Source organism: Triticum urartu, chromosome 1A (assembly GCF_056163025.1).
Source record: "Triticum urartu cultivar PI428250 chromosome 1A, HENAU_Tu73, whole genome shotgun sequence".
Classification (NCBI taxonomy): Eukaryota; Viridiplantae; Streptophyta; class Magnoliopsida; order Poales; family Poaceae; genus Triticum; species Triticum urartu.
Window position 1 is genome coordinate 553,269,950 of NC_141873.1, and position 19,420 is coordinate 553,289,369.

The 19,420-nt window shown below is 46.6% G+C and overlaps 1 protein-coding gene across 1 annotated transcript; it reads left to right on the top strand.

The window, feature by feature from the left end:
- Nucleotides 1–16,485: 16,485 nt before the first annotated feature.
- LOC125528809 (trihelix transcription factor ASIL1) lies at nucleotides 16,486–18,351 on the top strand. Its single transcript, XM_048693249.2, has one exon. It carries the CDS (start codon nucleotides 17,055–17,057, stop codon nucleotides 18,105–18,107), a length of 1,053 nt encoding a protein of 350 aa, XP_048549206.1. The 5' UTR covers nucleotides 16,486–17,054; the 3' UTR covers nucleotides 18,108–18,351.
- Nucleotides 18,352–19,420: the final 1,069 nt, after the last annotated feature.

A 19,420-nucleotide genomic window follows, 5' to 3' on the forward strand; every position in this document is an offset into this window, starting at 1 on the left:
CACTTTGGCCTATGGCTCAAGACCTTTGAAGTAAAACCGAAGATGATCAAGGGGCAACATGCGGAGTGTGGAGGCGCCTCAATACACAAGATGACGGGAGCTGCATGGCCCAAAGGTTTCATTCCGGAGGTGTCCGAATTATGGCAACAGGAGTGGTTCTACATCACGGCTCCTAGAAGTGCCAAGTGGGCGGCTGCCCCTGTCTTCCGCCCGGGCCCTCCACCACCGCTGATGTCATGGATTAGCAGAGGATTGAGCTAGGGTCCGGCCAAGGACGTGCCTATACTGCAAAGCCGCATTCAAGATCTCTTTAATGGAGATTTCAGTTTGGTTGCGGTAACACAAGTTATGCTGGTTCGTCAAGTCCAGCCTTGCAAACGCCGGCCTCTTCGCTTGTGGGAGTTCAATCCCGAGGGACCGCGCGCCATTCAAAATTTCCTTGGCCTAACGCACGAGGAGATGTACAAGTCATTCTTCGGACCTCAAGTGGAGTGTCCCGAAATCACCGAGGACGCGGGCCTGAGTAGCAACCGCGCCGCCGAACAGGTAAGGCGACTTCCGACCGAGCGCACTACCTCTCCTTTGATGCGAAGTTATTTCTGAGAGTTCGCTTTTTGACCAGGACTGGCTAACGAAGGCGAAGTTGATTCGGTGCTCGGCCCCCCTCCCTGAGGGTTTGAAAAATCCGATATTGGAAAAGATGCTCCAGACCGCACCCTGCCCGGAGCCCTTGAAGGAAAATGCGGGCGGTCGCGGGCCCCCAGCGTTGGCCGCTGTAGCCGAGGGAGCGAGCGTCTCCATGAAGGAAGATGATCAGAAGAGGAAAATGATTGCGTCCGGGGATTCGGAAGCCGAAGCTTCCAAATGGGAGAAGAAGTCTCCCACAGAGGGTCCTACCACGGGGGGTGCGGTTGCTGCACAAAGTCCGGGGGGGATCAATTCTCCCTCGAGTCGTAAGTGACCCAAAGTACTTTAATAGTACAGATATGCCGTCTTTTCTTCTGAGAAAATAACCACTGCATATATCTTTGCAGTTCGGGCCTTAGCCCCTCTCAGATGAGCTCGTCTTCGGGGGATCTTCTTCTGGAGATGATGGAGAGCGAAACGCCTCCTCCGGATTCCTCCGCTCCGGAAGCGGGCGATCCTGAAGTGTCGTCGCGGAGGGCCTCTCCGGGTCTGGCGAGGCCAGAAGATAATTCCCTCGACCCCCAAAGCTTCCCGTGTCCGGCTCCCGAAGAGAGCAGGCAAACGAGTCCGGCACCGTCTAGTGTACGGTCGGATGTTCTGAGGGAGTTGGTGGGGCGAGCGGCCATCTCAGATGAACACTGTGTGCTGATGAATACGGTGATGGAGAGAATCTCGTCCGCCGAAAGTGGATTGCATAAAGCTTTTATGAGTCTACTAACAGGTTTTGAGGTCTCGCGGAAGTAAAACCATGCCTCTCGCAGAAGCAAACCGTGCATCTCGCGAAAGAAAAAAGGAAAGAGAAAACGTGTTTTTTCATTCCCGAGAGGCACGGCCGTGTCTCTCGTGGAAGCAAAATCATGCCTCTAATGAAAAGAAAAAAAGAAAAGAAAATGTGTTTTTTCATATAAAAAAATAAAAAATTGGTCCGAAAGCTAAGGAAGATCGGTGAAAAGCCGAAAAGCCGAGAAAACCATTTAAAAAGCCAAAAACACATGCAAAAAATAAAGAAAACAAAATTCGGACGAAACGCTCTGCCCATCCCCAAGTGACCCTGGGGGGGGGGGGGGGGGGGGGGTTGGGAACGAGTGCTCTTTAGTTAGTTATACTCCCCTTGGCATCTCCTATTTGGCGCTTCAGACGCCCGTAATATATAAAAGCATAGGAGGCATTTTATAAACTGTCAGCAGCAGGCATATGAAGGCGCTCTAGAGGAAAAATGCCTCAATTTCTCAATAAGATTTACGAAACGTATGAAATATTTTGTTTAGGACCTTCCACCTTTGGAACCCTTCTGATCCTGATCGGTAGTGCGTTAAGTGAAACGTTAGATCGCTGGATCGAATCATATGGTGCATGTTTTTGTTTCTTTATGCGTTAACGTTCAACGCTCGAAGCAGTTTATTTAGTCCCGTGCCGCTTAGCGAAATGAAGTTTCTCCAGTTCAAAAGGAGAGCTGTATCCCCGCAAAAAAAAGGAGAGCTTTTTTTTTTGGTAAAAAAGAAAGAAAGAAACGAGAGCTCTATCATACTACATCTTGTAGGAAATTGTTTTTCTTTAGGAAATCTTGTGGGAAATTGCTGAGATTCACTTTGAAATACGACGCGTGCGATCCAAGTTAGTCCTGGCCCATATTGTCGAGCATTACAATACATCACATGCTTGAGTTGTCTCAAAAAAAATCACATGCTTGAGATTGAAACCTATCAAGTGTGGAGTATGACGGGCCTTGATTTGCAAATTATGCTTGGGTGCAGTTTTGGAGCCGTTTTCAAAAATCGCCTCCACGAACTGAGCATCGGATAACTTGGCATCCGAAATCACTAATTGATCCATCTTCCCGATTACAAAAAGTGACGCGCTGTATATATGTCACTCGTCGTAATATGTGAGTTTTCCTATTTTTCGTAGATCCTTTTATTCAAAACGTGTTATCTCTTATACCGTGCCTCTAAATCTCGAATCGTTTTTATCGTTGGATTCCTCACGTCGAGATCTTCAAAACTAGATAGGTTTTGACGAACTTTTTTTAAGAAAAAAGATGGACGAAAGAATCAAATTGGGAGCATGTTTTTTTTCAAAAGCGGTTTCCGAGAGGTATGCTCGTGCCTCTTGCGGAAGCAAAATCATGCTTCTTGCGGAAGAAAAAAATATGTTTTTTTATTTCCGAGAGGTACGACGGTGCCTCTCGCGGAAGCAAACCAAAAGGCATTTTTTTCGCTTCCGTGTCTGCCTCTCGCGGAAGCAAAACCTTACCTCTCGCAGAAGCAAAATCGTGACTCTCGTGGAAGAAAAAAAAATATGTTTTTTCGTTTCGAGAGGCAGGGCCGTGTCTCTCACGGAAGCAAAATCATGCCTCTCATGAAAAAAAAAAGAAAAGAAAACGTGTTTTTTCGTGTAAAAAAATAAAAATGTTTTGGTCCAAAAGCTAAAGAAGACCGGTGAAAAGCCGAAAACCCGAAAAAAAACATTTAAAGAGACAAAAATGCGTGAGGAAAAAATAAAGAAAACAAAATTCAGACAAAGCGCCCAGAGAGCGACGCATGGCGATGGTGACGCACTCTCAGTCCATCCCCAAATGACCCTTGGGGGGTTGAGAACGAGCGCTTTTTAGTTAGTTACTCCCCTTGGCATCTCCTATTTGGCATTTCAGGTCCCCGTCACAGGAGAATCGAACCCGGGATCTCACGTACCCGATAATCAGCACAAACCACCCGACCACAAAGCCTGACATGATGTGGGCCGGCCCGTTTCGCTTCTTTTTATTTTCTTTTTCTTTTTCCTTTTTTTCGTTTCCTTTTCTTTTTCCTCTTCTCATATTTTTCTTTTTCTTTTATTAAATTTCTTGATCATTTTTCCAAAATCAATGAACTTGCTTCAAATTTGTGAACTTTTCAGAACTGATGAACTATTTGTCAAATCCGGCGAAATTTTTCATAATCGTTGAACTTTTTTTAAAATTCGAAGAACATTTTTTAAAATCAATGAATTTTTTAAATTTCTAAAAAAATTGCATAATTGATGAACATTTTTTCACAATCAATGTACTTTTATTCAAATTCAATGAATTTATTACAAAAATCAATGGACTTATTGCAAATTTGTGATTTTTTTTCAAAATTGATGAACTTCTTTTCAAAATTGATGAACATTTTTCAAACTCACGAACTTTTTCCAATTTGTTTTGTTTTTTCAAAAATTTCATGAATTCTTTCGAGTTTGTGAATTTTTTAAGTATGAACTTTTTTTGCATGTTTGAAATCTGTGAACTATCAAATTTTTGGTTCACATTTAAAAAAACATTTTTTGCGCAATAAATAGCGCGTATGCTATTGTTCTTAAAAGGTCCACGATGTAAATAGTCTTTTTAGTTAGCCTCGTGCTACTGGAGGTCGACAGCATGAGATCGAGTCCTCGTGAGTTACCATTTTATGCGGTGTTTATTAGCGTTGCGATGCGCATTTATGGTTCGGCCTAGAATACGCTACCGCGAGCGTTTGTTGCGTTTCGTGGTGCCAAATAGGAGTTCCCAGAGGCCTTTCCCTTCGCGAATATCTATAACGTCTCTTTAAAAAAAAAATCAAACCCCTTTTATTAAGTGGTAATCAAAGTAGCATCATTTACAAGCATAGGGGCAATGGCACTAGGTGCCTAATCAAACCAAGTACCAGGTGGAGAAAATCTAGCAATCCTCACCAGTTCATGCGCTACAGAATTTCCTTCTCTATGACAATGCTCTTAGTAGATTTGTGATAGATCGCGAGCCATATGATAACAATCGTCGAAAATAGCAGCAGCCAATCCCGAGAAAGTACCACCATCTTGCATTGCAGCGATCACATCATAATTGATGATTAACCTGGAGCATCCGAATGACTGGGCAAGATTCAGACCAGAGCGAAGAACAGTAGCTTAAGCCATAAGAGGATACACATAGCCCCCTGCAACATTATTCCCTATGACTAAGAACATCCCTGAACCATCATGTATAGTAATACAGCACCTACAGTGGCTTGAAGTGGATCACTACCATAAGCAACATCCACGTTAAGTTTTACAAAGCCAACACTAGTGTGAGTCCATAGGATCCTTTTCACCTTCGTCGTAAGCTGATATGCTGCTGAAATTTTTTCCATGAAAGCTCGGATAGCAGAAATTATTTGTGTAGGTTGTTGCGTTTGCTCGCCATGAACCATCTTTCTTCTTTCCCACCATAAGTACCAGACCACAACAGGCATCAGATGGTCTGATCTAACTTGCCCGAGGACACATGTTTCGTTTACAGGAAGACGGAGGAGATATTCAAGCACCGCCTCGCTCGCATGGTCTACTTTACAAGCTCGCTCAATGACATCTTCCAACCCAAACCTCAACCAGGCCTGTCTTGCTTTCTGACATTGGAAAAGTGTATGTTTGACGCTCTTAGGCAACTCGCATGCTGGGCATTTTGTACTTACTTTCATATGTCAATCAGCTAGGGTTACACGACATGGCAAGGTATCATGAAGAGCTCTCCAAAGGAAAATTTTAACCTTGGCCGGGCAACCCAATTTCCACACAACATCCCAAATTGGGTTTATATTCGCCGCACTAGGACAATCTGTTGCAACCCTTGATCCATATTTATCCTTTCAGAACGCATAGTAATCCGACCTAACTGAAAAAGCTCCGGTTTTGGTCAAGTTCCAAGCCACAAAATCTTCCATATCATATGATGGTAGCGGGATAGAAAGTATACGAATCACATCCACTGACCAAAAAGTCTACTCAACTAGTTGTATATCCCATTGGCCCGTGGTCTCTTATAAACGCCCCGTGACACTTTTAAAGACATTTTCTGGTCTTTCAAAGGTGTTTTTAATGCCTTCTACTGTAAATAATACCGTGCTCTTGGGAGTCAGGACGCCACAAGCAGCTGATGCATGCGTACTCGTTTCCGATCCCTGCTCACTCCATGCCAATCCGGATGTTGGCGCCATTTGGACCCTGGAATTGCTACGGCTCTTTCGGCCAAAAGAAAAAGGGAAACATTTATACCTGGCGCGCTGGCCGCTCGGTTCAACTGAATCGTGGGTCGGGCACATTCTGTCGCAGGTCATCCTACGCCCGCGCGCATCCTGCCGCAGGTCATCCCATGGCCGCACGCCGTCCCCGCCTTGCAGGTTCCACCACCCCGCGCCTTCACCGCCGACGGCCACCCTCATAGCCGTGCGTCGTCCCCACACCTCATGTGCTCCATCCCGCACCCCTGCTTTCCCCAGAGCACCATTTTTCCTGCAAGCAACCGGCCTTGGATTTTGCTGGCATCGGCTACGCAGCGAGCTATAACCACGTCGGCGACCTCGACCATGGGTGACGACCTCCATCGGGGGGGGGGGGGGGGGGGCAACGACGAAATGCTTCAAGGGGACAAACCGCTGATGTTGCAATCCACGTTCTTGGAAGCTACAACGATGTGGCAAAAACGCTTCAAACAACGACAACAGATGCTAGAACCGGCCACTGCCGCAACGAAAAGCTTCGAACGGTGTTGCAAAAAGTTTCAACCGCCATCACAAAAAGTTCAACCGACCACAAAAAAGCTTCAAACGTTGATAATGAAGATTCATTTATAGTTGGATTTTGCTACTAACGGCGAAGTCTTTTGCTACATCCACCAGGCGGAGTTGCGACCTCGCGACGACAGCGACAACGATTTGCTGCATCCACTGTCTTTTTTTGCTCTGACCGGTGATGTGTTTTGTTACGTCCATTCAACGGCGGTGACTGACTGTTCCGTGTAGGGAGCATCAATGGCGAGGGGTGGCGGCGGAGCTATGGCCGGAGCTACACTCATCGCTGCTGAAAGCTGCAACTGCAGGTGCAGCTGTTGCACTGGTCGAGGCGGTGACGAGAACATCCGGCGAGGGTGGGGACCGGCGACGAGGACGACCGCCGAGGGTAGAGATCGGCGACGAGGACGGCCACCAATGGGGACATACCGACGAGGGATAGGGACCGGCGACGAGGACGGCCACCGAAGAGGACAGGAGACACGGCGCCACGCACCCTAGCGGGGGAGAGATGACACCGGGGGCGAGCAGGGTTTTATTTTTGACTGGATCTAACGGCTACACGGCTCGCATCCAACGGTTGAGGCGTGTCCGGCCGAAACTTTAGGCGGACGCGCCGGCGCCTATCGGCGCCCAAAGAAAAAGCGGGGCGAGACGCAACGCAGAACGCGTGAAGCTATAGCCCCTGCATACCCGGCTCTCACCAGCACAGAACCGCGTTGCCAGCGAACGCACGGAAGGGCAATGCAACATAGGCACGTACTCCCCGCCTAGGTCCTCCCTGCTTCACGTCTCAAGTTACCTGTGCGATGGATGAATCCGGCAACCGACGCACAAGTCCAGGCGGGCGGGTAATTTCCTTTCTGAAACGGTTGCATATACAATTGCACAAGCCCGGCGTGAAGCGAGGGATAGAGCCCAAGGAAAACGCCACGGCGATCCGGCGGGCGCCGCGTCGGTACTGCCAAGCCGGCCGGCCGGCCGGCCAGGAATTGATGCGCGGGGACCGCCGTAGTAGGGTAGGGTTGGGTACAAGCTAGCATGCAGCAGCGAGCGCTACCCGCGGCGTGGGACGCGGTCCGAGGCTCCGAGTGCTCATCAGTGGTTCCAAAGTCCGCCGGCCGGGCGAGTGCGTGACAGACAGCCAGCCTGACCCCGTAGAGGCACTACGCCACGTCCTTTGCTTGCTCGCTGGTGTGCCGCCGGTGGCGCGACGCAGACGGACGGAGAGGAGAGGACCACGCACGCACGTGAAAGCCGGACCGGACGGCCCGGCCGCGCGCGAGATCGGAGCAGGCGTTTCACCTCACCCACCGCCACCGGCGCACTGCTCCGTCGGTCCTGGACTCGACGCGACTCGACGCTCCGACTGACCTCCAGGCACGCCACGCACGGCAGCGCGCGAGGGATTTATGGACCGCAGTAGAGTAGGTATCCGTATTCTCCCACCCACCGGCGCACGGCTCCGTCGATCGTGGACTCGACGCGAGCACGTAAGCACGGACGTACTGTCTCTGCGCGGTCGCTGCTTAAACGGTTTATTTCTCGGTGAAATCGTGCGCCGACGGCGACGCTGGAAGACGAACAGATAAACAGATGACGTTGGAATCCAACAACGAGATGATCAGTGAGTGTGTGGGTCCCCAAATTCAATCGAGCCGTCGGTGCGCCGGCCGGCAGCTCACCCTTGTCCGATAGAGGCGACCCTGCGCCGGTACGTGCGCGCCCGGTGGTTCCGAGGTCCGGCCGGCCGAGCGCGTGACAGCGTGACCTCGCCTGTGGGCTACGCGCGCTCCGGCTCGATGTGGACGGACGGCTCGCGTTTCCTCCCCGATGGCCGCCGGTGGCACGAGGCAGATGGAGAGGACCACGCACTACGCGAAAGCCGGGGCGCGCGGTTGCACCCACCGGCGCACGGGTCCATCGGTCGTGGATTGGAGGCGAGCACGTACTGTTTCCGCGATGTGCACGGTGGTGGCCGCTCCTCCGCCACTTCAACCGTATTTTCTCGCAGCGAACTTGGCTACGCACTGACGACCACGTTCCAATTCCAACGCCCGGACCGCGAATCAATCTGTGGTTGAGATGGTTAGATGGACAGTGGTATCTTCAACCCACCAGGATTCAAATTCTGATGCTCGTATTATTCCTGAATTTATTTCAGGATTTCCGGCGATGCGCTTTCAGTGAGAGGAGACGTTCCCGTCGACGACGAGGCGCCTAAGGTGACTTCGTAAATCTCAAGATGATATGCCGGCTCAGTCTCTCGGAGATGCTCATAGGGATAGGATGTGCGTGTGTGCGTTCATAGGGATGAGTGTATGCGCGTGTATATGAGCGCTTGTCTCTGTACTAATGCTAAAAAAAAAATCCAACGCCCGGACCATTTTGTCCACGTGTGTTGTGTTCGTCTAGATTCGCGCAGACGAAAAAGAGCACCCAACACAGTCCGAGTGTGTTCGTTTAGGTTCGCGCAGACAAAAGCCAGCACCAAATGATGTGACCAGTTTCGTCGTTTATGTCTGTTTATGACTCATTTTTTCCTAACTTTGAGTTTTAGGTCCGAAGTGGACACAAACTGGATGTCCATTCTATCTGCTATGTCCGTCCGTGTCCACCGTTGACCCACATGAAAACCAAATAAATCACCCATGTCCAACTTTTCTCTCTCACTCTCTCTCTCTCCCATGCACTGCCGTCATGAGCGACCTCCTCCAACCTCACGCCACCGCCGAAACCGAGTGCCTCCAACCTTGCAATGCCGTCCACCGCGCCTCCTCGTCGGAGCACACGCAACGCCGCCGTTCTCTCTACGCCGTCACTTGCCTCTGCAGAGTCGCCCTGCCATGTCTAACCTGGAGATCTGCCGCCACCTCGAGTTTTTCTTTTGAAAGGAAAGAAGGGTTTCCTCCTTCCGATGTCCATTAAGGGAAACCAATAATATGAGCTACAAGCAGAACCACAACCAAACTCCCAAACATCTCACTCCCCCTACTCTCAGGCAGCACACACGCACAAGAGTAACATATGGGAGTTAACGTATCACAAGTCTTAGCAAAAAAAAAAAAAAAAAAAAAAAAACAGGAACATGAACCAAACAAAGGCACTCGACGTAACCTAGACCACTACTACTAGAGAAGAAGCACGCCATCTCCCACAGCTAGCATCACACGAGGCCTTCGAGATCCTCACCCTCCCAGCCTTGGCACGTTGTACCTCCACCCATGTGAAGCTTTATACACATCACTTGCTACATGTTCTAGTAGCCTTGTTCCCAACTCCAACACGATTTTGTTTTGTTTCTTTGTCTGCAAAATAGACCAAGCCATCATCTGATAGTTCATCAGTTTAATCAGTGTCATTGGATCATTGTACGCTTTGTTATAAAAAATAATCCCATTTCTACATTTTCAAATAGTCCAAAACATAGCAGCCACCCTAATCAGGACTAACTTTTTGTACACCTTTCTAAAGGTTTTAATCCATCTCCCAAAGCAATCTTTAATGGAAGAGGGGATAGGTCTTAAACCAAAGGTACATTTAAGTAAGCTCCAGATCAATGAAGCGGCAAAACAAGAGAAAAATAAATGATCGACAGTTTCATCTTTGCCATACGACACACATTCCTTGGGACCTATCCAGCCCCTTTTCATCAGTGAAATCTTTGGTTAGGATACTTTTCCTTAACCAACCACAAAAACACTTTTATTTTGGCAGGTATTTTCATCTTCCAAAGGAATTTTGTGGGAAATTATAGTCCTTGGTGATCATTTTCTTATATAAGGATTTTACTGGAAAATTTTCCATCTCCAGTTAAAACCCACTCCACCTTATCCTTATCACTTCCCATTTCAATCTCTTCACATATGTTTTTTGGACTATTCCACAACTCCAGGTTTCCCCCTGCAAAGTTCTTCTGAATCTGAAACCCAGCCACCTTTTCTGGATAGCCTCAGCTACTATAATGTCATGATCAAAACACAAATCATATAGCCTATGATACTTATCTTTCAATGTCTTATCATCCACCCAAACATCTTCCCAAAATCTAGTGTTTTTTCCATCGCCCAAGTTTTTCTTAGCATTCAATAAACTAGACCAAAACTGGGAATCTCCAGTCCTTCTTTAACTGTAGAAATTCAGCCATCGGGTACATATTTCCATAATAAGATAGATTACAAAAGCCCTTCCTCAGTTTCCATTTTCCAAAACCATCAACTAACAGAGTTTTGTTCATAGTATCTAGATTAAGATTCCCAAACCCCCCAAAATCTTTAGGAAGGCAACATTGCTTCCAATTAACTAAATGGTATTTCTTTTTATCTTCATCTTCTTGCCAAACCAGCCTAGCCCTAAAAAAATTGTGTTTTTTCATTGTACCCACTGGCATGGGATAGAAAGACATCATAAAGAGAGGTATGTTGGTCAAGCAAGCTTCCACCAAAGTTATCCTCCCATCAATGGATCCCAAAAGTCTCCCCTACCAGCAGCTATATCTTTTCTCAGTTTTCTCCACCACCCCTTTCTAGTGCTTATTTGTGATCCTAATGTCAGAAACAAGCATACCCAAATATTTCATGGGCAACTCTCGCATCTTACATGTGAAAATTTTCTGATATATGTCCTTTTTCTTAGTAGCTCTCCCAAAAAGACGTAGCTCACTTTTATGAAAATTAATTTTCAGCCCTGACATTTGTTCAAAAGCACATAAAACGAATTTAAGATTTTTTTGCACTCTCAACATCATCTTGCAACAAAAACGGTGTCTTCAGCATAATGCAACATATTAATCCCTTTAGTACTATTGTTTCCCAACATTCCTTTAACTATGTCATTTTCTCTGGAATTGTTCATAATAACAGCAAGAACATCATCTGCTAAATCAAATAGTACAAGGGGCATAGCATCTCCAAGTATAATTCCATTATAGGTTTTAAAGTAGGCAAATTTTAACATGCTCCCTCTTATCCCCTCTTTTTACTTATGAGATAAGAAGGTAAGAGTTAATCTGACCACTAATTAATGTGATCAGCAGCTCAAATCTACTACATACTCTTACCTCTCATGTGAAAAGAGGGGGTAAGAGAGAGCATGCTAAAACTGCTCTTTAAAGTAAGGCCCAATCATATCATTTACTTTGACCCCTACTTGTCCACCTCTCATGGTCATCATCACCCAGTCACACCATTTGTTAGGGCTTCCCTTCAGTTTTAACATTTTGATTAGAAAAGGCCACTTAACTTTGTCATATGCCTTCTCAAAATCTACTTTTAAGATGAGTGCGGTATGTTTTTTAACTGAATAGAATTTAAAGCTTCATGCAAAACAACCAATTCCTCCATGATATATCATCCCTTCACAAAAGTTGTTTGGGTGGGAGAAATCACTAGGGACACACAATTGCTTAATCTATTCGTGAGGACCCTAGAAATAATTTTAAAACTAACATTCAACAAACAAATGAGCCTGAATTTCTGTATTTGTTTAGCATCAACAGTTTTAGGAACCAAAGTAATAATTCCATAGTTTAATGTAGAACTATCTAGGGTTTCTTTGGCAAAATCATCAATCAAAGACTTCAGGTACCATTTGACCAGATCCTAGAGATCATGATGAAAATCAGCAGGGAAACCATCTGGGCATGGGCTCTTATTTATTCTCATTCCTAATACCACTTCCTTAATTTCTTGAAGTGAAAAAGGCTTAGTAAGCTTTTTAACATCCTCTTCAGAAATTTTAGTAAGATTCTGCTCAGTCAACGAAATGTTGGTCACATCAGGATGACCAAAGAGATTTTTATAAAAATCAGTGTTGTAATTCATTAATTGTTCCTCTCCCTTTATAATCCCTTCTTCTTGTTCTAAAGAGGTAATTATATTTTTCTTCTTATCCCATTTACTTTAGCATGATAACATCTAGTATTCCCATCCCCATCAGTAATTTCTTTGTCTTTATATCTCTGAAGCCATTTAACTTCTCCTTGTTTCAGGAGCCTATCCAATTTTTCTCCAAGATCTTTTTGATCATGTATATCACAAGCAATGAGCCCTTGTCTTTATGCCATCTTATCAATCCCATCAAGTTTTCAATAATCTCAATCTGAATTTTTCTATACCAAGCATCTACATTCTTGTTCCACCCTTTAGCCTTCTTCCTAAAATTCATAAATCTAAGTTTCCATCTCCCCAAATGACCCCCATTTGTATTGTGCATTCCAAATTTTATAAACAAAATCCCTGAAACCTTCTCTCATATTCCAATAGTTTTCATATCTAAAAAAGGGCTCGCTTCTACTATGTTCCCTAGAATCAATGAACATAGGGGTATGATCAGAAATTTCCCTAGGAAAAGCCTGTACAATAGTAAGAGGATATTTTTCTTCCCAATCGGGATAACACAACAATCTATCTAATTTCTTATATGTAGGGTCAGGCAAGTTATTTGCCAAAGTAATTTTTCTCCCACTTAGAGGGAATTCCCTAAGCCCAACATTTTCTATAATAGCATTGAACACAAAACTTCAATGTTCATTACTCACTGGTTTGTTTTTTTAGCCTCTTTCCGAATTATGTTGAAATCACCCCCACTAAAAAAGGGATATTATTATCATTATAAAACCCTAGCCAATTCTGCTAGGAAACCAACTTTTCTGTCAGATTGGGCATCTCCATGTTCAGCAATCAAATTCCAATGGAACTTAGAATTTTTATCATTGTTGAGAAAATCGTTAACTGGTAGCTACTCGGTTGGCTAGCGAGTAGGGGATTAATCGGCTAATCGGCAAGTTAATCGGCCATCTAATCAATTAATCGGATGATTTTTCGGTTTATCGGCTACTCGGTGACCCTATGAGTAGGGATTAATCGGCAAGTTAACTGGTTAATCGGATGAATTCTTGAACATGGATTTTTATCAAAAACAACTATTCTATTAAAGTATTACCCATGTTCATTATGTAACACATCAAAATAGTCTTTATTAACCACAACCAGAATCCCACCAAAGTGACCTCTTGGAAGGTTCCAATACAAAATCAAAATTCTTACCATTACACAAATTGTACAACTCATTCTTAGTGAAATTTTGTTTAATAGACTCCAAAATCCCAATAAAATCCCAATATGATCCATGACCATTTCTCTATTGTATCTTTTCTTGGGATCTTTTCCCATACCTCTAGCATTCCAGAAAACTCCTTTCATTTTGTCACAAAAAAAACAAAATAAGTTTTTAGCAGATAAAATAGAAACAAAGAGGGAAGTCTCACTAATTAGGAGATTTTTTTTTCTTTCTCCCCCTTCTTTTCAAAGGACCAAGAGACACAGAGTGCTTCATACAGTTCGGAACTTGTGAGCAATCTCTATTCCCCCCCCCAAATTCCCCCCTTAATTGCTCAAATTCATCCTCTTCTAATTCAACATCTGAATGCTCCAAATCAGAGCACAGTTCCTCTAAAGTAGTATCTCTAGTATCAATATACGTTGGTGTGCTGGGAACTGTATCAGAAGCTTTAGTTTGTCTGGCTAATTTTTTTAGATAAAACTCTTTTCAGGAAAATCCCATTTCCTGAATAACTTCCAAATTCTTATCGAACATCTAAATAGAACATCATAAATCAATCCCCACCGGAGAAGTCATGTGAAGCAAAGAACTATTAACTGCATAAGGGTCAACATTCTTATCATAATTATCTCTTTCTTCAGCTCTAGTCCTAGCAAGGTCTTCAACCTTTTGGTATTATTTTCCTTTGTATCAAAAGATTCTTCTAAGTTCTTCCTCTCTGTCTTCCTCGTTCCCTTCAATCATTTTCTCTCCATGGATAGTTGTCATCCTTTCTGCAAAGTTTTCTAACTATTGACTAGCATTGTAATCAGTAGGTTCAATGTAGCGTCCTGTCTCAGATCCACTCTTTTTGCTCTCTTTCCTTTTTTTTCAATCTCCTCCAACTACATATTAGCCAACTCCAGTTCACACTGTTCTCTATTGGCAACCTACTGGACTAACTGGTGTAATGCACCATATTGTTTGGCTAATTCTTCTTTCAACTGCAACTTATCAGCCTCAATCTCAGCAACCCTTTTTTCTTCTCTGGCCCATAAAGCAGTATGACTACTTTTTTTTCCTCCTCAATAGTTTGGTTTTTTCCTGTACATGGATATCCTTCTACATCTTGGGCCTCTCAGTTGTTGCCTCCTTTGCCATAGCTCCCATTGTGTTTTCAACAAAAAATTTAACCAACTCATTTCTCATTGATTTTCAATTTGAGCCAGAGACAAGCTTACCACATATATCTGATTTCTATTATTCTCATCCATTCTACTCCCTCCTTCCATCTATATAGGGCCTAATGCATTTTTCAAGGCTAACTTTGACCAAATATTAGAGCAATAATATATGACATGCAACTTACACAAAGCACACCGTTAAATTCGTGTGTGAAAGGAGCTTTCAATGATATAATTTTCACATTGTGCATGTCATGTATTATTAATCTTGTCAATAGTCAAAGGAGGTCTTAGAAAACGCATTAGGCCCTATATAGATGGAAGGAGGGAGTAGCTTTTTTCCTAGCTTCACTCACTTCTTCCTTGTCTTCCAGCTCATTGTTGCTCAACTCCTTTCTTTTATCTTTTTTATACCACCCTAGTTCCACCAGCAGCTCTAACTCAAACTCAATTCTAAACATTTCCCCACATCCACGAGGCTTGCGGGTCAGGATGCGAGGTCCTCCTCGACCAGCACGTGGAGCCGTTGGAGATCCGGGGTGGATGCGCACGACAACTCAACCAGCACATGGGGCCGGTGGAGATAATTGACGCATCTCTCGTGCACCTTGCAACTGCTTGTTCCCGCTCGATTGCGAGTAGGTGCGACCAGGAGGTGGAGTTGGCCTCTGTCGTGTTCTTCATAGCATGACTAGGCCGTCACCGGGAGCATGAGCGGCGTTCTGCCTTGGCCACTACATGGGCAGCGCCATCTTCTAAAAGAGAGGACAACAACATGGTACGATCAGTCTGCATCGTGCAGGTCGTGCTCGCCGACAAGCCTTCCGTGCTCCGCTTCAAGAGAGCCTCACCTTCGATCCAATGAGCAGGCCGTGCCCTCTTCCGTGCTGCTCGTGACGGCAGCTACATGTGCACGGTGCTCATGACGACGTCATCTACATCCGCCCTCGGTAACTGCATACTCGTGACGCCAGGTTGCGTGCTCGTTGTCGACGCCAGCGGCGGCCGCCCCTGCGAGGTGTTTGACGAAATGATGGAGACGGACATCTCACCAAATGGGCAGCACCGTTTGGGTGCATCGCCCGTGTTTGGCTGTCTGTCCGCGTTCGTCTGTCCGCTCGGAGACCCAAACAGACAAGTTTGGGTCTCATTGTAGTTGGCCTTATTGTTTTGAGCCTGACGGCGATGTTGAATGAGTTGAAAGGTGAAGAACAAGAAGAGAACAGACGACCGTATCATTTTTAATCTTGGATTTGGCATGGAACAAGACGATTAGTGAGCGAGTGGATCCCCAGCTCAAATCACCCAAGGACAAGCGATGCCGGCCTGCAGCAGCTGCTGCCGCCGATCCGCCCACGCCGTGTCCGTCCGTGCGTCCACCCGTCCTCTTTTCGAGGGTGGTCATCACGTCACGGCATGTCCAGAGGCGACATTACTCTCTTCATTTTAAAATGTAGTGCGTGTAGATTTTATTAAAAAGTCATATTTTATAAATTTTGATCAAGTTTATAGATAAAATATTTATATATAAAAAACTAAATATATGAGAGATAAAACTAGATCTTACTGTGAATCTAACAATATATGTTTGGCATTCTAGATATAAATATCTTTGTCCACAAGCTTGGTTAAAGTATCTAATGTTTGATTCAATTTTTCGAAAAATGTACTCCCTTTGTTTCTTAATATAAGTCTTTTAAAAGATTTTCAATATGAACCGCACATAGATGTATATAGATGTAGTCCCTCCGTTTCATAATGTAAAACGTTTTTCACACTAGACATTCATTACGAGACGGAGGAAATAGTTTAGAGTGTAGATTCACTTATTTTGTTTCGTATATAGTCCATAATGAGATTTTTAAAAAGACTTATATTTAAGAAGCGAGGGAGTATATGCACAACATTATAAAATGGCGGGAGTATTGCGCGCCTCCAAACCAGCGCGGGCCCACCACCCCGCACCCCATTCTCACCCACCGCAAACCCGCCCTCATCACTCCAGCAGCGCAGTCTTCCCTCCCCTCGTCGGCGCGTTTCCCTCGCCCTCACTCTCACTCTCTCCTCCTCACCTCAAAACGCAAGCCGAGCCGACCAACGGCGACCACGCCCGCCGCCCGCCCGCCGCCCCCTCCTGAAATCCCGGCCCTGCCCCTGCCGCCGGGCGCCCCGCCCGAGGGCACCGCGGTAATTTCCCGCCGCCACCGTACCCCGTCCGGTCTCCGGACCGACCCCGGCTGGCTGTCGGTCGCCGCGCCTGGCTGTCATTATCCACGCAACCTCTCCCCGTCCGTCCGTAACACGGAAGTAATCGCCGGTTACCCGGTCAAACCCATCACGCGGCACGGCGGCACGCGCGGCTCCGATCCGGCCCGGCCATGCCTGCTTATCCCACCTCGCCGTCTGTCACGTGCCGCGCGCGTGGCCCCCTCGGCCGGCGCCCCACCCCCGCCCCCGGCGTGCCCTTTTATTCCAACGCCCCCGACCCGACCCTCACCGCCCGTTCCCAATTCACCCCACCGTCCGTCCGTCCGTCACGCGCACCCCGCGACTTTCTTCCCCTAGGGTTAGGGTTCGTCGCCAGATCTGAGCGATGGAGCTGAGGGAGATGGCCGCGGCGGCGGCGGCGGCTGCGTCGGCGGGAGGAGGAGGAGGAGGCGGCGGGGGCGGGGGCGGCAGGCTGCCGCCGCCCAACCCCAACCTGCCCTACCGCGAGGACTGCTGGAGCGAGGGCGAGACGGCGGCGCTCGTCGGCGCCTGGGGCAGCCGCTACGTCGACCTCAACCGCGGCAACCTGCGCCAGAAGCAGTGGCAGGAGGTCGCCGGCGCCGTCAACTCGCGCCGCGGGGCCGCCGCGCGCCGCCGCCCGCCGCGCACCGACGTCCAGTGCAAGAACCGCGTCGACACGCTCAAGAAGAAGTACAAAGCGGAGCGCGCCCGCGGCGGGCCCTCCGCCTGGAACTTCTACGGCGAGCTCGACCGCCTCGTCGGCCCCACCCTCGCCGCCGCCGCCGCCACCAAGAAGCACCCCTCCTCCGGGCCGCCGGGCCCTCACTTCGCCCTGCCTCTCCACCCTTCCGCCGCCAGGAGGCACCCGTCGCCCTCCTCTTCGCCGTCCCCGCCTCCGCCCATGGCTCTGCCGCTGCCCAACTACCGCCGCGGGGCGCCGCTCCCTGCCGCCGCGTTTATCCAGCAGGCCGCCGCCGCCGCTGCCGCGATTTCTGATTCAGACGACTCCGGTGATCTCGGTGACAACAACAGCAACAACTCGCGGCGGTCACCGTCCCGCTCCGTTTCATCGCACTCCGGTGGTAACAACAAGCGCCGCCGCCGCAGCGAAAGCAGCAGTGGTGGCGATGGTGGTGTCGGCGAGCTGGCGAGGGCGATTGAGGCATTTGCAGAGATGTACGAGCGCGTCGAGAGTGCCAAGCAGAAGCAGTCCCTGGAGATGGAGCGAGAAAGGATCAACTTCATGAAGCAGCTGGAGGTGAAGCGCATGGAGAACTTCGTCGATGCACATGTGAAGCTCGCAAGAATGAAGCATGCCAAGAAGAATGGAGGTTCTGCAGCCAATGGTACCATTGGAGTGGAGCTGGCTTCCTCCGTGGCTGCGCTGCCTTTCCTCTCCAACCCTGCATACCTCTGATGTTGAGGAAGCCTCTAGGTGAAGTTGATTGGTCATTTCAGTTTAGATGAACATTGCTCTAGGTTATTGTTCGTTTCCTTGATCTGTGGCTACTGCAAAGTTTGTAAATCAGTGTTGATGTGCTAGTCTTAACCAATATGTGGCATGAGGATGCTGTTCGTTAATGTTTGGGAATTGTTATCCTTGAAGTATGTAGAGGCGTAATTTTAAATGTGAAACCCATATACAATGACATTTTGATTTAGTCCTGAGTTTTGTCCATAAGAGTGAGAAGGTTGGTACTTTATTTGTCTTGTGTTCTGAATCTGTTACTTCGTGCTTATATTTTTGTGGATTAGGGGAACTTTCAGTTTGCTTGGAAGTGCTGATGTCCTGATAATGTGTTGTGATATACTACCTCTGTTTTCTGAATACAAGACGTTTTGACAGTTAAGATTGAACTGCCAAAACATCTTATATTTAGGAACTGAGTGTAATAGTTTGTTTCACATTTTTCTGTTGGGATACTGATGTCCTGATAATGCATTGTGATGTACTCCCTCTGTAAAGAAATATAAGAGTGTTTAGAACACTAAATTAAACACTCTTATATTTAGTGTTCTAAACACTTATATTTCTGTACAGTATTTAGTGTTCTAAACACTCTTATATTTCTTTATAGAGGGAGTAGTTTTTTCATATTTTTCTGCTGGGATACTGATGCATTAGGTGGTGTAGTCAATCGACTTCTGTTTCTTTTGTCACTAGTCATTGTCTCCCCTGCATTGTACATTTTTTTTCTTCGAATTGAAGAGCATAGCTCCCAATTTTCATTCATCATGAAAGCTGATAATACAGCTGCTGCGAGATCGACCTCCAAGGTTCGATCAAGTTCCTTACATAGCAAACAAGAACATAAAACTTCAACAGCAGCATCTGCGCTAGACCTACATGCACACATGCCTCAACAGCTAAAACAGAGTGAAACTTCTCTTATTACATCAAACAAAAGCCACTCCAGGAGACTAAAATGCACAGTCCACTGCATCACTGGTACCGCCTTTGTCTTTATATTCCAAAAGCACAACTAAACACGCCCCATGCAAAGTGTAAACAATGTTCAATTGTTCCCTCATGATCATAGAACCCCCCCCCCCCCCCCCCCCCCACACGCCAAAACAAGTTGTCCCTGGTTAGATTACTGTTCTTAAACATGAGGCAGAGAAAAAAATATTATCCAAAGGAGCTTTTACAAACCATAAGTTCATAAAGGGTCATTTCACCTGTAAAGCTTTAAGCAATAAATACAGGGACTTAGTAGAAAACATACTAGA